General features: G+C 58.0%; 8 protein-coding genes across 8 annotated transcripts; 5 read left to right on the top strand and 3 right to left on the bottom strand.

Annotated features, from left to right (window-relative positions):
• Positions 1-18: 18 nt before the first annotated feature.
• CDEST_00665 (Putative major facilitator superfamily, MFS transporter superfamily) lies at positions 19-2,638 on the top strand (the record flags this gene model as incomplete). Its single annotated transcript, XM_062916824.1, has 3 exons — positions 19-157; positions 297-1,471; positions 1,550-2,638. The coding sequence occupies exons 2-3, from the start codon at positions 1,112-1,114 to the stop codon at positions 2,636-2,638; spliced, it is 1,449 nt and encodes a 482-aa protein (XP_062772875.1). The 5' UTR covers positions 19-157; positions 297-1,111.
• An 18-nt stretch (positions 2,639-2,656) lies between these two features.
• CDEST_00664 (uncharacterized protein) lies at positions 2,657-4,574 on the bottom strand. Its single transcript, XM_062916823.1, has 3 exons — positions 4,124-4,574; positions 3,888-4,053; positions 2,657-3,800 (listed from the first exon to the last, which is right to left on the bottom strand). The coding sequence occupies exons 1-3, from the start codon at positions 4,180-4,182 to the stop codon at positions 2,964-2,966; spliced, it is 1,062 nt and encodes a 353-aa protein (XP_062772874.1). The 5' UTR covers positions 4,183-4,574; the 3' UTR covers positions 2,657-2,963.
• Positions 4,575-4,807: 233 nt separating this feature from the next.
• CDEST_00663 (Putative NUDIX hydrolase domain, NADH pyrophosphatase-like, Zinc ribbon, NADH pyrophosphatase) lies at positions 4,808-7,656 on the top strand (the record flags this gene model as incomplete). The annotated part of the gene is made up of 4 exons (XM_062916822.1): positions 4,808-6,311; positions 6,367-6,640; positions 6,663-7,020; positions 7,432-7,656. The coding sequence occupies exons 1-4, from the start codon at positions 5,777-5,779 to the stop codon at positions 7,654-7,656; spliced, it is 1,392 nt and encodes a 463-aa protein (XP_062772873.1). The 5' UTR covers positions 4,808-5,776.
• On the top strand, positions 7,526-8,544 carry CDEST_00662 (Putative small GTPase superfamily, ARF/SAR type, P-loop containing nucleoside triphosphate hydrolase). The gene is made up of 2 exons (XM_062916821.1): positions 7,526-7,711; positions 7,792-8,544. The coding sequence occupies exons 1-2, from the start codon at positions 7,663-7,665 to the stop codon at positions 8,379-8,381; spliced, it is 639 nt and encodes a 212-aa protein (XP_062772872.1). The 5' UTR covers positions 7,526-7,662; the 3' UTR covers positions 8,382-8,544.
• A 1-nt stretch (position 8,545) lies between these two features.
• On the bottom strand, positions 8,546-9,677 carry CDEST_00661 (Putative ribosomal protein uS5 domain 2-type superfamily). The gene is made up of 2 exons (XM_062916820.1): positions 9,412-9,677; positions 8,546-9,343 (listed from the first exon to the last, which is right to left on the bottom strand). Exons 1-2 carry the CDS (start codon positions 9,573-9,575, stop codon positions 8,611-8,613), a joined length of 897 nt encoding a protein of 298 aa, XP_062772871.1. The 5' UTR covers positions 9,576-9,677; the 3' UTR covers positions 8,546-8,610.
• Positions 9,678-9,825: 148 nt separating this feature from the next.
• On the top strand, positions 9,826-10,860 carry CDEST_00660 (Putative pre-mRNA-splicing factor Cwf15/Cwc15). The gene is made up of 3 exons (XM_062916819.1): positions 9,826-9,938; positions 9,993-10,619; positions 10,685-10,860. Exons 1-3 carry the CDS (start codon positions 9,906-9,908, stop codon positions 10,736-10,738), a joined length of 714 nt encoding a protein of 237 aa, XP_062772870.1. The 5' UTR covers positions 9,826-9,905; the 3' UTR covers positions 10,739-10,860.
• Positions 10,861-11,964: 1,104 nt separating this feature from the next.
• CDEST_00659 (Putative ribonuclease H domain-containing protein) lies at positions 11,965-12,914 on the top strand (the record flags this gene model as incomplete). The annotated part of the gene is made up of 2 exons (XM_062916818.1): positions 11,965-12,123; positions 12,201-12,914. The coding sequence occupies 2 exons, from the start codon at positions 11,965-11,967 to the stop codon at positions 12,912-12,914; spliced, it is 873 nt and encodes a 290-aa protein (XP_062772869.1).
• A 294-nt stretch (positions 12,915-13,208) lies between these two features.
• On the bottom strand, positions 13,209-14,363 carry CDEST_00658 (Putative ribosomal protein uL1). The gene is made up of 3 exons (XM_062916817.1): positions 14,127-14,363; positions 13,722-14,025; positions 13,209-13,654 (listed from the first exon to the last, which is right to left on the bottom strand). Exons 1-3 carry the CDS (start codon positions 14,211-14,213, stop codon positions 13,392-13,394), a joined length of 654 nt encoding a protein of 217 aa, XP_062772868.1. The 5' UTR covers positions 14,214-14,363; the 3' UTR covers positions 13,209-13,391.
• Positions 14,364-14,508: the final 145 nt, after the last annotated feature.

The following is a 14,508-nucleotide window of genomic DNA, read 5'->3' as shown; positions in this document are numbered from 1 at the left end:
CTCGAAACAATGCGACTTGGGACGGCGGGCCCAATGGGATGAGGGGATGGGGATTCGCCGCACAATGCGAGGCCAGAAAGACAACGTTGGATGTGTTGCGACACTGGGACAATCAGTCTGTCATGGCTCCGGATACTGAGCTTGCTTGCGCATCAAGGTGCGTTCGTACGCGTGGGTTTCTGTCCGACCAGTACCTCGATTCCATTAATGACTGCTGCGTCGCCATTGAGAGCTCCAATACACTTCGTGACAGCTTCCGGTGAGGGCTTCTGGTAACAGTTCCCATCAGTCTCCAGACAAATAGAAAACTGCTATGGCGATTTCAACGGAAAAGCCACGCTTATTCGAAGTCGAGAACACGAATTTCAACAAGTTGCCGCTGGCTGTCGCACTGGATATCCGGGCCACGGAGTCGGTCGGAACCGGTCAGTGGGTCTTCTCAACCCGAAGCGCCGGGTCCGCGAGTGTCTCGGCAGCAAACGATCGCCGAGACATGGCTGGTGGCTCTTTGCCTTGGCGTGGCATTCCAGTGGAGGGGCGAAGACGCAGCCCAAGAAACCGTCTTTTGGCGTTCTGAAGGCTTTTCGAGATATGTTCCACTCGAACACGACCAACGCCTCCGCTAAAGAATTGGAGGGCTGCGGAAAGAAAGGAGAAGCCTCCATGCCATCTTTGAAACCCATCCCCTACCCGCGCCACAGCGCTCCATATAACAACTGAAAGCCCACGACCCTGGACGCGAATCTCATGAGGTAGTGACAAGACGATCGGGCTCAATACAGACGCGCCCCTGAATTCTATTGGACCTCCCCTCAATCCCCTCCTGCAGCAGGGTTTTAGCGTGTGCTCCAGCATGTGCTTATGTAGGTACGGATGGGTTTTCTGTGTCTGCCAATCGCCCTTGTACCGACAAGTCACCGGTAGGGCGTGGTGTGGATTCGCGCCGAGACACTGACATGAGCCCCCCAACCGCTGCAGCAATTCGAGTCTTTAAAGCCGTTGCCCCAACCATCTACATACGACTTCCGGTTTTCCAACTTCCGGTTTTCGTAGGAGCAATCGAAGGACCGGACAAGGGTTAGGGAACCGCATTCAACCAGAATTGCCCACCATGTCGACGCAGACCGAGCTCCAACACCTCACCCCGGAGACACAGATCCCGACCCCCGCAAAGACGCCGGCGACACCGCCGCCCCGGGACCCGTACTCGGCCGCCGAGTCCGGTAGTGGCAACGACAACGACAACGACAACGACACCGGCAATGACCCCCACCGCGCGAGCCACGAGTTCTCCTCCCTCCCGCCCGTCGACGGCGGCAGGCGGGCCTGGCTCTTCCTCGCCGCCTGCTTCGCCGTCGAGATGCTCGTCTGGGGGTTTCCCTTTGCCTTTGGCGTCTTCCAGAGCCACTACTCGACGAACCCGCCGTTCGCCGGCCAGCCCAACATCGCCGTCATCGGAACCTGTTCCATGGTATGTATGTCCTTGGGTTCCGTGGGACCCCTTGACGAGATGCGTTATACTGACAACGAGACAACCCCTCTTCCCCAGGGGATCATGTACCTCTCTGGCCCTGTCGTAATCGGCCTCCTCCGCATGTTCCCCCGCGAGTCCCGCCACGCGCCCATCCTCGGCCTCATCGTCATGTGCGTCGCCCTCGCCGCCTCCTCATTCTCCCGCACCGTTACCCACCTCATCGTCACCCAAGGCGTCCTCTACGCCGTCGGCGGCGCCATCGCCTACTGTCCCTGCATCCTCTACATCGACCAGTGGTTCGTCCGCCGCAAGGGGTTCGCCTATGGTGTCATGTGGTCCGGCACTGGCCTCGCCGGTGTCGTCCTGCCGCTCCTGATGGAGCACCTCCTCGGCCGCATGGGCTTCCGCACCACCCTTCGCCTGTGGTCCGGCCTGCTCTTCGCCCTCACGGCGCCGCTGGCCTTCTTCATCAAGCCGAGGCTGCCCGCGTCGTCGACGACGCACGCGACGCCGGCGACGCACGCGCGCCCCTTCAGCAACCTGCGCTTCGCCCTGAGCCGCCCCTTCGCTCTGCATCAGGCCGCCAACGTCGTCGAGGCGCTGGGCTTCTTCCTGCCGGGCATCTACCTCCCCTCGTACGCGCAGTCCGCCCTCGGCGCCTCGGCCTACGCCTCGGCCCTGACGATCCTCCTCGTTAATGTCGCCTCCGTCGTCGGCTGCGTCGCCATGGGGTCCCTCGTCGACCGCGTCTCGGCCCCGTCGTGCCTGATGCTCGCCAGCGCGGGCGCGACGCTCGGCACGTTCCTCGCGTGGGGGTTCTCGTCGACCCTCGGCGTGCTGTACGCCTTCTGCGTCGTGTACGGGCTGTTCGCCGGCGCGTACACGTCGGCGTGGCCGGGCATCATGAAGGTTGTCGTCGAGCACGAGCGCGCGAGGGAGCGCGGCGTCGACCCGAGCATGGTGTTTGGCATGTTGGCCGCGGGGCGGGGGATCGGGAACGTCATCTCGGGCCCGCTCAGCGAGGCGCTGATCAGGGGTGCCCCGTGGAAGGGGGAGGCTGGGTTCGGGTACGGCAGCGGCTACGGGACGTTGATCGTCTTCACGGGTGTCACCGCGCTCGCGGGGGGAGCCAGCTTCGTGTGGAAGAGGCTCGGGTGGATGTGAGTGTTGCTCCGAGGCACAGTCGCTGGCGCAATGGGATGGACTGGTCAAGAAAAGGTGTCCGATTTCTCTAAGATAAATAACAGCCAAATGATCCATGCCATGGCGGATGATCTACCTCTCCAACCCTGCCCCTTTTTAATTTTCCGGATGGTAGTATAAACCTTCTTTTGCCCAGCCCTGTAATGCAGTGAATGCTTTTTGAAGAAAAAAAATTGACCACCCGGCCCTTTTCCGTGTATCGAGTACGCCCGTAAATATTTTCACCAATGTAATCCCGTAATAAAATTCAAGAAAAAAATCCACCATGTCGAGGTTTTGCCACCTCTTACTGGTAGACAGAGTCACCGCGCGCGAGCAGAGGGCGCTGGTCCCACTGATCCTCGTCGATGCTCTGGTCGTCCCCCTCCTCCTCGTCGTCGCTGGCAAACTCATCGGCGCGGTACATGAAGTACTGCGCAAAGATGCCCATGTCGAGCAGCAGGGTGCCCAAGCTTCCTGCCAGCCAGCTCAGGTTGACCAGAATGTAGCGGCCGTAGATGGCGCTCGCCTCGCCGGGGGCGCACTTGTCGTGCTTGCAGCGAGGGTCAAAGGCGAAGATGCTGAGCACGTAGGTCAAGTTCCCAAGGCACGCAAAGAGGAAGAAGAGCATGCTGACGCCCTCGGTGGACTTGCGGCGGTAGTTCAGCAGAAGCTGCGGCAGGCGGGAGCCGAGGTAGAAGACGGCACAGAGCCAGCCAAAGACCTGGCCAAGAGTGTTGAACGTCAGAGCATCGTTGTCGTTGGTCTCGTGGCCGGGCTCCTCGGGGTGGGAGTACTTGCGGCTGAGGAACCAGCCGACTATGCCGGCAGCGCAGACCATGAGCACGGCGGTGGTGTTCCACAGGAGGGCCTGCAGCGTCGTCGTCGGTCTCGGAGGAGGAGCGGGTGCGCTCTCGGGGCGCATCGGCGCGGCAGGGGAGAGGTTAGACCAATCGGAGCCCCGGCGCTCGCGATCGATGATGGCCGAGGGCAGGAGGCCGGTCCGCTCGTTCGGTTCGCCGGTGCGGTTGCGCGTTTTCGGGGCTGGCGGGACGACCTCGTCCTTCCAGGTGAAACCCCGGTAATAGAAGCATTGTGCCAGGAGCACCATATCGGCGATGGTGTAGTAAATTGCGAGGATGATCTAGGGGGAGGCAGCGTCATAGCGTCAGCCAGGGGTTCTCGAAGCAGTATGGCGAGAGCGACGAGGTTGCAAGGGCCTCTGACTCACCATGGTAGGGAGGACGCCCTGGAGAACGGCACCCAGGATGTTGAAAACATCGCCCGCCAGCCAGACGATAATGAACTGCAGCGACAGGCCATCGGCGCTGCCGCGACGGAAGTTCTCGAGGATCTGGGGCGAAAAGACGACGACCCAGCAGGCAATTGAGATTGAACTGGGTGCATTGGGTCAGTACCTTATCGGAGAGTACGATTCGCTGCCGAGGGACGGTAGGGCGAGCTTACCCGCAAATGCCAGATATTGCCTCGACGTCGAGGTTGAGGGGGGCGGTAGGGGGAGCCATGGTACGATTCCGGGCAGAGGAGTTCGTATGCGACCAAAGAATTAAACGAGGAGGGGAATAAATGAAGCTATTAAAAAGCTGTTAAAGAATAACGACTTCCTACAGCAAAAATAGAACAGAAACAAAAAGCCCCAGATGTTTTGAGGCTTAGGCGGCAATGGCTAAAGAAGAGGGAAGAAACGGGCGTCCCAAAATCGGACGAGGATGATGATGGTGGTGGGAAGACTTTTTCCTGCGATGAACAAGACATTGGCATTCCTCGCGAAAGATGGTTTGCCATTTCCCAGGGCCCTTTTTTGCCCACTTCCACTTCCGCTTCCGGCAGCTGCGGGCACCCACGCCATCGGTGTCCACGTGCGCTTGCAAGTCTCTTTGGACGCGCGCCCGCCCTGTCGCCCAGTGCGAACAAAAAACAAAGAACAAAAAAAGCAGCTTACAAGGGGGGGCCGGCCCAGCTGGGATTTTTAGCGAAGAAGCCCAGAGGGCCACGACGTCACTACTACCGCCGGAAACGAGCAAAATGCGGGGGAGATGGCGCTAAGATGTGCTGAAACGCCTATTTCTTTACAACCGGCTTTATGCAGGACTTGGTGCATTTCCAGCTTTGCATAACAACACAACAGCCAGCACAGCGACAACGACATGACTAAGCTTTTCCTGTCCCCCATGCCTGTACCTCGGCAAGATCTCTTTCCTGGGCGATTTCGGGGGCCAAGTCAAGTGGATAAGCTTAAGTGAGCCCTCTGATCCATCATCTCACTCATATCTGATGTGTCGCAATGGCACCTGTCCATGGGTCCCCGTTACGGTATCTCTCACAAACCCTTCAGCATTTCCTGGAGGCAGTTGGTGCACAGAGTTGAGTCCGCCTCTAGGCATACTTGCCACCAGCAATGACAGATAGTGGATGCTGGAGAGAGATTCGTTAATGAATGGAGGCCAATCGCGGGGGTAGCTATTGACAACATTTGGTTCAGGTTGGGTCTGCTTATTTATTGTCTTATTCCAGGGATTCGATTCAATCTCTTGCTTCCGTTCACTCGATTCCTCTCGTCCGGTCTCTCGACAGTCCAGCGCGCCTATCGCATGACGACACCCGTAGCGGCTGCCGGACGCTTCTCCCATTGGCTCCGAACGCCGCGACAATTCCGGGCCATTTGAATGACAAGTCGATGTGTCGTCGTGTCGAGCCTTTCTTGTCCGCACGGTTTCTCTCGGTCTGTGACAGGGGATCTGCCGGGGGCTCCATTTATCGGAGCTCGGCAGCGAGTCGCCATTCACCGTGACGGCTCCATTAACGGGTCTCTCTCTACCCCATCTTATTCCTCCTATCCCCGTTCCCCGACAAACTGATTAATCAGCCATAGAGTCCGCCTCCGCCACCACTGCACGTCTTTTGATATCCCACACTGGAAGATATCGCAAACCCATTTTCAGGTTACATTATCTTCGTGCTCTCCCCCTCCGGATTTTCCTCCTTAAAAGTTCAACGCATCGTTACATAACCAGCACATCGTCAACGGCCCATCCATTCCAAACACGTACACTGGAAACCCCGCGATAGCTTCACCGTCACCATCACACGAACCTCGGCATGGGTTCTCAGGCCTGGAACTTACCCGCACCAGTCGACGATCCCGACTCCATGTTGTCCCGAAAGTTCGGACGGGAGACCGTCAACTACTTCGCTGGCAGCGTCCTGAACCGCGTGGGCTGGCTCCGTACCGACCACACCTTCATCAGGGCCGCATTTCAGTTCAAGGAGACAAAGTTCATGCTCCTCAAGGATCTCAGCCCTCTCACCAACGCGCCCACAAAAATCCAGTTTGTGTCGTTCGATGATGTTAAGCCCCTGACCACCGAGGACCCGTTCGGCCCGTCTGAGGAAGACCTGGTCAAGAACTTCGACTCGACCGTCACTAAACCCCTCATCATCTTCCTGGGCCTCGACGAGAGCGCAAACGTGCCCTTTGAGTACAAGGGCCTTAAGGGCCGGCCCTGGTTCGCCGTCGATGTGACGCCCAAGGGCTCGTATGCCGATGCCGCCAACCAACTTATCGAGGCTCAGACCAGTAAGGGACACAAGTTCCTGGAAGGCATGAGGCCCATGACCCTCGAGCCGGACGATGGTACGCCCCTCTAACGAACCCTTCTCCGTCTCTTTCGCTGATTCACATTGTTTAGCCGGGATTTATGCCCAGGCCCGGTCCATAGCGGACTGGAACACCCGCCACAAGTTTTGTGCTGGCTGCGGACAGCCGTCCTTGTCGGGCAACACTGGCTACAAGCGGCTGTGCCCTCCCACCGACCTTGCCGGCTCGGACACTCCCCGTGAAAGGGCCGAGTGTGCCACTCGCAAGGGCGTTTCTAACATCAGCTTCCCGAGGACTGACCCGACCATGATCGCCGCCGTCATTTCCGCCGATGGCCAGAAGGTGCTCCTGGGCCGCAACAAGAGGTACCCCCCCGAACTGGTACAGCACGCTCGCGGGCTTCATCGAGCCCGGTGAGTCCATCGAGGAGTCTGTCCGTCGCGAGGTCTTGGAGGAGAGCGGCGTGAGGGTCGGCCGTGTCGTCATCCATTCGAGTCAGCCGTGGCCGTACCCTGCAAGCCTGATGATTGGTGCCATTGCGCAGGCTCTGCCCGATGGCGAGACGATTGATCTGGGTAACGACCCTGAGCTGGAGGACGCAAAGTGGTATCCCTTTGACGTCGTCAGGGATGCACTCAAGTATGGTGTCAGTGGTCTCGGCGACCCTGCCCCCGAGGGATACAAGGAGGGTGGCCTCCGGCTGCCCCCTCCCATGGCCATTGCCAACCGGCTCTTGACTGCTGTGGTGGAGGGTTATGCGACAACCATTCCGAAGATGTGAGGCATCGAGTATCAAGCGTTGGGAGTTTGTTGGGTAAGGACGTGTTTAGATGTGAAAGAGATAGACCGGGATGAATAGAGGTACTTGTCTTGCTCCCGGATGCCATGTGATATTCTCACCTAAGCTCCCCTTCGAAACGTACTTACAAATATTGCAAATGAGACGTAGCGGAGTATCATTATTTCGCATCAAAAGTATGCATGCATATATCTATATCTATGTATACACATGCTAGATAGCAGGCAGTTGATTTGCCTGCGATATTTCCCCTCAGGTCATGGATGGCCGTGGTGTGACGGACGGGGCTGTAGGGCTGAAAAGGCCGCCAACGCCCGCCGCCACCAAACATAAGGTCCCCTGAACCACCCCCTGTAGAACCCCCACCGCCATAACACCGGACAGCGTGTCAGCGTCGCGGGCCCAGCACCAGCTCCCGCACCTGTCGAGCTCCATTCCGTCCCGGCCACTTCGTCTGTCCACATCCCGCCAATTGCGCCGCTATTGAAACCCTCCACCTCTCCCGCGACGCCAACTGCCCACCTTCCAACACCCTCGCGCGTCCCGTACCATCGCAGCCGGCCTGCCCACAAGCGACCGTAGCCCACCATGTACCACCTTGCAAAGGGCCTCTACCTCCTGGCCACCAGCAAAGAAGGTTCGCCGCGCAATGAAATCACAAGCTGCCCATCTATGCGCATCGTCGTCGCCCTAGCTAATCTCTCCCTGCCGTCGCAGAGTACTCCGTCATCCTCCTCGGCCTCGACAATGCCGGCAAGACGACCTTCCACGAGCAGGTCAAGGCACTCTTCCTCCCCGGTAACCCAGAGCCGAAGCTCAAGACAGTGCCGACGGTAGGGCAGAACGTCTCGACCATCACGCTGCCGGACATGTACCTGAAGATCTGGGACGTGGGCGGCCAGCACTCGCTGCGCCGGCTGTGGCAGAGCTATTACGCCTCGGCGCACGCCATCGTCTTCATCATCGACTCGACCGACATTGGCGACGGGAACATCGAGCACGACAGCTCGGGGCGCCTCGACGAGTGCCGCCTCGTGCTGGAGGACGTGCTGCAGCACTCCGAGACCGAAGGCGTGCCCGTGCTGGTGCTCGCCAACAAGCAGGACCGCGAGGACTGCGTCGAGGTCGTGAGGATCAAGGAGGGGCTCGTGAAGAAGGTGTTTGAGGGCGAGAAGGCGAGCAGCATCCGTGACTCGAGGGTGCTGCCCGTCAGCGCCCTGACGGGGACCGGCGTCAAGGAGGCGGTGGAGTGGGTCAGATCAAGAGTGAAATGGAATAAGGAGTCGAGACCGCCGGTGATGCGGTAGTCGTCATCACCATCGTTGCCAGGGACGGTTGTTTTACGAGGCATGAAATTCACAAGGGGAACCATTAGAATGGCGTTTGCTGGAGTTGGAAAGCCCGACGGCGAGGGCCAACGCGGTTCACACACAGTTTGCAGGCATTGAATCTTTCGAAGCGTATATGGCTGGGTATCATTTTACAATTTTTTTCTCGACTCTTTGGCTGTTTTTTTGTTCTTCAACTTTCGCCCGTCTATGCATCCACCACCCTGTCGTTCTCTGCGGACAAGAGCTCAGATATGAGACCGCCCTTGTCCCTCCGCTTCGCGTCTTCCGCCAGCTTCTCGTCCACCAGCGTCGAAAAGTCCTTGGCCTTCTGCAACGCCACGTTCCCGCAGTGCAACAGCGTCACCGCCTCGACGGGGGTGCCTCCCAGTTTCGAGATCTGGCTGATCTCGCCGTGCTTGTTCAGGCTAACCGTCGCGCTGCTCGTGCGCAGCTGTTCCTCGATCCAGTTGGCGTCGACGAGCGTAATCTCTCCCTCGTCGCCGAAGAAGCTGAAGGTCACGCAGAAGGGGCTGTGCAGCCAGCTCAGGGGCACGGGCTCGCGCTCGGCAGGCGTGAAGATGGTGAGGGACTCGCCCTCATTGGAGGTGTCGGGCTTGCGGAAGTGGCGCAAGGCGGCGACGACAGCCAGGCAGGCGGCGTCGGTGAGGTTGCCGTCGTGGGAGAGGACGTGGACGTCGGCGCGGACGGACCAGACTTTCTGGCCGGCGACGAGGCACAGGGACTCTGTGTCGAGGGCGCCAGAGCGGCGGATCGTCTTCTCAAGGAGGCGCGAGAGAAGGACCTCGGCCTCGGTCGGGCGGTTGATCTCGAAGGCGGGCGAGGCCATAGGGCTCAGCTCTGAGGTGATTTGGAAGATGCCCTCAAAGGGGCGGTCGGCGTAGGGGACCGTGACTTCTGCCGAGACCTTGACGAGGATTCTGTGAAACGTGTTAGTTGGGATTGACTGGGGCAGGTAGGTACGGATGCATGTTGTGTGTATTCTGACCTCGTCTTGCCGAGTTCGACATTGGCGACTCCGAACTCATCACCGAAAATGAGCTGGGCTTCCCGGTATTGGTCAAATTCCCGGCCGTCAAGCCTCAAGTTCTCCTTGAGAGCTTGTGTGACAAAAGCCTTCTCATTTGCTGACGGCTCGGCTTCCCTGGGCATCTTTGCGGTGTATTTTGGACTGTAGAAAATGACCTTCAGTCTGAGGGCCTTATGAGGATCCGGCAGTAGGTGAGTGACCTTCTAGGTGTTTAGTGAGGTCAATCGCATTGGCGGGGCCGCTGCAAAAATTCTGCCGGGCGGTAGAAGCCTTATTTGTTGCCTCCCCTGCAGTTGGGACCCACTCGCTCTGTTGCGCGTGCATTTACAGGGGGGGATTGAACGTCGAACGTCGAACGTTAAGCCGAGACGACTTTTGACCGGCCAACTTCCCCATCATCACACGCCACAACTTTTATTGTTGCACCCCCTTCGTCGTCGCCAACCGCTAGGATGACCACCGCTCACCGTCCGACGTTCGATCCGGTATGAGAACCAACTTTGACTTTCCACTTTCTATAGTTTATTAACCGTCACCAGGCTCGAGGCAAGGAAGCCCTCCGTGGCCCGGCCTATCACCAACGCCTGCTGCCGGCGCATACCCAGCTCAAGTTTCGTCAGTCCGGCCAGGGCGGCGACGCCGACGACGAGGCCCATGACCTCCGCGCCGAGCTCCTCGCCGCCGAGGCTGCCCACTACGCCAAGAAGAACGGTGGCGCGCCTCCCCCCTCCGCAGAGAACGACACCGACGTGCCCGCCGGCGGCGTGAAGCGTGCCCTCGAATCCGGGTCACAAGCGGACGGCGAAGACTTTGAAGCAAAGCGAAGGAGGATATTGGAAGAGTCGCGAGACGTCGACGCGTCTTCGGACGATGAGGAAGAGGAGGAGGTCGACGAGGACGATAGCGATGAGGACAGCGACGACGAGGAGGCGGAGCTGCAGCGCGAGATGGAGAAGATCCGGCGCGAGAGGGCGGAAAAGAGGGAGCGAGAGGAGCGGGAGAGGGCCAAGATCGAAGAGGAGGCCAGGGAGAGGGACATCGCGTTGGGGAACCCGCTGCTGAACAAGCCCGACTTCAACATGAAGCGGCGGTGGGACGACGACGTCGTGTTCAAAAACCAGGCGAGGGGCACGGAGGATAAGGGCAAGAGCAAGGAGTTTATCAACGTAAGTTTTCCCTCTCAACCTCTCAAAGTGCTGGGCTGGTTTGAATGATGCTGACATGTGTATAGGATCTCCTGCGCTCCGACTTCCACAAACGATTCATGAGCAAGTATGTTAGATAGATACCCACCACCGACTACTGGTGGACAAGTTACTTTATTTTGTCTGTGATTGGTTTTCCTTGAAAGCTGTTTGATGTTCTTTCCACGACAAAGATTGGGGCTTGCGACAATAGACCTGCATCACACCCGTTCTAGCAAGCCGACTCACCCTTCCCCACCCTCCACCTATTACTGTCTATACTCTGCTCTGCTGCCTGATACTCTGACTTTTTAATATGGTTCATAGCCACCACGGCTCACTTCTGCTAAAGACCTTCAGCATCGGCCGCTTCGGCCAGTGTTGGCGAATCATGAGCCTGCCTGCCTCCTGGGTGGTGGGGGTGGGTGCCGGCCGTGGTTGGGAGGAGGGATTCGCGCACCTTCCCTTGAGGACGGTCACCTTGATGCCGCCACCGCACCCAGGCAACCATCCGCAACCCTCAACGGCACCTACCTACTTGGTCTGTTCCATCGTCGTTCCTGTCACCAGTCCAGCGATGACGGCGTGAGTGGCCTAGTTGGTTAAAGCTTTGACATAATACCCCTTTATTCATACCTCACTGGGCCATGTTGGGGCGCGCTGTTCGAACCTCACTGGGGACAGGGCGGGGAATACAGCTTCCTTATTTCCTCGTCTTTTTGCTACTTGGGTGGTTTTATTTTTGCCCCACCCCCTGCTCTGTTTATGTTGTAATAAGGTCGTCTTCGTTCTTAAAACGGCAGAAACGTGTTACGGACTGTTTTTGGGGGGCTATTGCAGTTGATACTGATTTCTGTTCTGAAGATTTCCCGGATTCTGTTTGTGAAGCTATTCCCAACTTGCAGCCCAAGTCATGGGTCTCTGTGGACAACACAGCGGAACCTTGCAGTGGCAGCAAAGGAGACACGGGAGACACGCAATACTGCAGCATTTCATCGGCTGAACGATTCTTTGCATTTGTAGGCTAGTAATTGCGTGGTGCATCACCTCAACTCCCAGCAAGGACGCCAGATTATTTGTGAATTTGGGCCGCTTGACCATCGCAAGGCACAGTTGTCCAGCCAGGGGCCAAGGCAAGGTGCCTGATTACACAACTCTAATACAGCTGTCCGTGAGGCCGAAACAACTTGGCCACCTTCACCCAAACTCATCTACCCATCTATGCGAGTGTAAAGAGAAAGCCCATGCCAAGGCAGAATACCTTCCCTCCACTTCTTCTCCACATATCCAGCCGAGGGGACAGTTGCGCGCTGCTGCGCTGCGCACCATGACCTGGCCACAGGAGATCGACCGTATGGAGCTGTCCAACGGGCGAAGCATGACCCTTTGCGCGCTTCACCAACTGGTGACCTGCGGCAAGTGCTGTCTGGACTTCAGCCTCAACAACTCGGACGATGAGCACACCGCCGACGAGGACTTGGGCGTGGTCAAATCCGCCAAACCCACTCCTGAGGCCTATTTTCATGGTTTCCGCGCAGTGATGCCGAACTCGCCAAACCCAAGGCCCCGAACGTTGTCATCGAGATTCCCGAGAAGACCAAGCACTCCGGCACCGTGTTCCCCTCCAGATTCGGCCAGAGGAAGAGGAAGCTCATGTCGCTCGTTGAATTCTTCCCCGCCAGCAGCTGCGTCCGGGTTAGACCCAACGTCAAGCGCTTCATGAATCGCTACGACAGCTTCGAGTGTCCGATCTACACGGACGGCGCCTGCTTTGACAACGGCGCCGCCGACGCCCGCAGCTGTTGCGGCATCTTTTTCAAACTGACCTACTTCAGCGACCAGAGTGGCAGTGTCGCTTTCACGCTCGAGGACCGCGACCCGGATGGCAAAGTCTACCGTCACACGAGCAACCGCGCCGAGCTGCGCGCTGTCATCGCGGCGCTTCGTTACCGGGTGTGGCAGAGCGAGGGGTTCAGGAACGTCGTCATCGCCACGGATTCGACCTACGTCGTCCACGGCGCGACGGTTTGGGCCCCCGCTTGGATCAGGAAGGGCTGGCACTTGTCGACTGGCGAGCCCGTCAAGAACCGCGACCTCTGGGAGTCCCTCTTGCTCGAGGCCGAGAAGCTGCACGACAGCGGCATGACCATGCACTTCTGGAGGATCCCCCAGGAGTGGAACCACGAAGCCGACAGCGCCGCCAAGGACGCGGCAGAGAACGACCCGCCCGTCGACAAGTTCGTCCATGCGATTGGCATCGGCACCAGGTTTATGTGAGAATCCGGGTGCCGATCGACAACGGTAGGGCAATCGCGGTTTTGAGTAGCCGCCTACCTTTGTTTAAGCCAGACCCGGGGAAATGAAACATAACATGAAGGATTTTTCAAGGGTTCAAAAGTGCTTGACAATACTTCTTGCAAGCGTAATGGTTTGGGTTGCGAAAGGCAAAAAAAAAAAAAAGTGCCATGATTTCGTACGTCGAGGTCAGTACTGGAGAGGACTGGCGGCAATTTTCACAAGTCACATTCTGTAACGACAGTTCACGGGTTTCCAGTCTGGCACTGATACAGGTGTGGAAAAGGAAGAATAGTATTGACCGGCTCCTAATCCTTGCGCAGAGCTTCCTATGATTGCCCGTGATCTTCGTCCCGCCTTGGCATAGTTTTCTTTATGCGAACAGGCAGCTAAGCCATCGACATAACCAACCCCAGCGGCGGCGCTCTAGCACAGGCGTCATCGTAGAAAAGAAGACGCTTAGTAGAGGCGCTTGGGGGGAGACATGGTAGCCTTGATGGTAAGGCTACCGACGTTCTGCCAGCCCTTCTTCAGCAGGGAGACGAGGTAGTTGATGGCCAGCATGATGTTGGCGATCAGCTGCTCCTGGGTCATGCCGACGTTGCCGACGGCGACACCCATGCAGAGAACCTTCTTCAGCTGGAACTTGATGGTGGACTTGACCTCGTTGATCTTGCCGGAGAGGTCGTCGGCGTGGGAGACGGGGGTGGGGAACTTGCCGGCTGGAGAGATGATCATCAGCATCTGGTTCAAAAACATTTGGCGGATTGACAGGAGCTTGGAACATACCCTTGGACAGACCGGGACCCAAGAGACGGGGAATCTGCTTGATGAGGGTCTCGGAGGCGACGAAGGCGTCGTACTTGCGAGCGAGCTTCTTGATGAGCTTCTTGTTCTTGTTGAGCTTCTTCAAGTCGTCGGCGGACATGGCGTCAACACCACCGTGCTTGGCACGGTCGATATCGTGCTGGTCACCGAGAATGCAGATGCTCATGTTCGGGCGGGGAACGATGGGCAGGCGGACGGTGCCGGAGAAACGCTTGTCACGCTGGGGGTCATAGTTCTTGAGGCCGATCTGGAGCTCGACAGACTCCTGTAAAGGGGTATTAGCGGATGATCGAGTCGGCGACGAGCGTAAATCGAAGCGAGGAAGGCGATGGTTTCTTCGGTCGCGAATGGGGGGGAAATACTGACAAGGAAGTTGCGCTTCTTGGTCTCGAGGGAGTACTCGAGCAACTCAGCAACCTGAGTGCGGACGTTGGCGACCGTAATTTTCGACATCTTTGCGATATCTCCCAGGAATCTGGTGCTTACGGTTAGATGCTGGAGGGGTTAGTTGGGTTGAGAGAGCAAAAGAGAAAAAGAAGAAGGCGCACTGAATTTTTGGCGGGGCGTCAAACTTCTTTTCAATTAGGGCATCGCGTGTGTGGTGTGGTCCGTGCGGGTAACGTTCTGGATGTCGCAGACGATTGGCTGCGTCAAGGGACCCGACCCGACCGAAGAGTCTTTCACCGGCGCCCAGTCCTGCCTGCGCCTGCCTTCTTGATACGTCCGCCCCTCGGCGAATGAGATACTC

Source organism: Colletotrichum destructivum, chromosome 1, assembly GCF_034447905.1.
Source record: "Colletotrichum destructivum chromosome 1, complete sequence".
Lineage (NCBI taxonomy): Eukaryota > Fungi > Ascomycota > Sordariomycetes > Glomerellales > Glomerellaceae > Colletotrichum > Colletotrichum destructivum.
The sequence above is the reverse complement of the archived record's forward strand: the minus strand, read 5'-3'. Positions and strand labels throughout refer to the sequence as shown.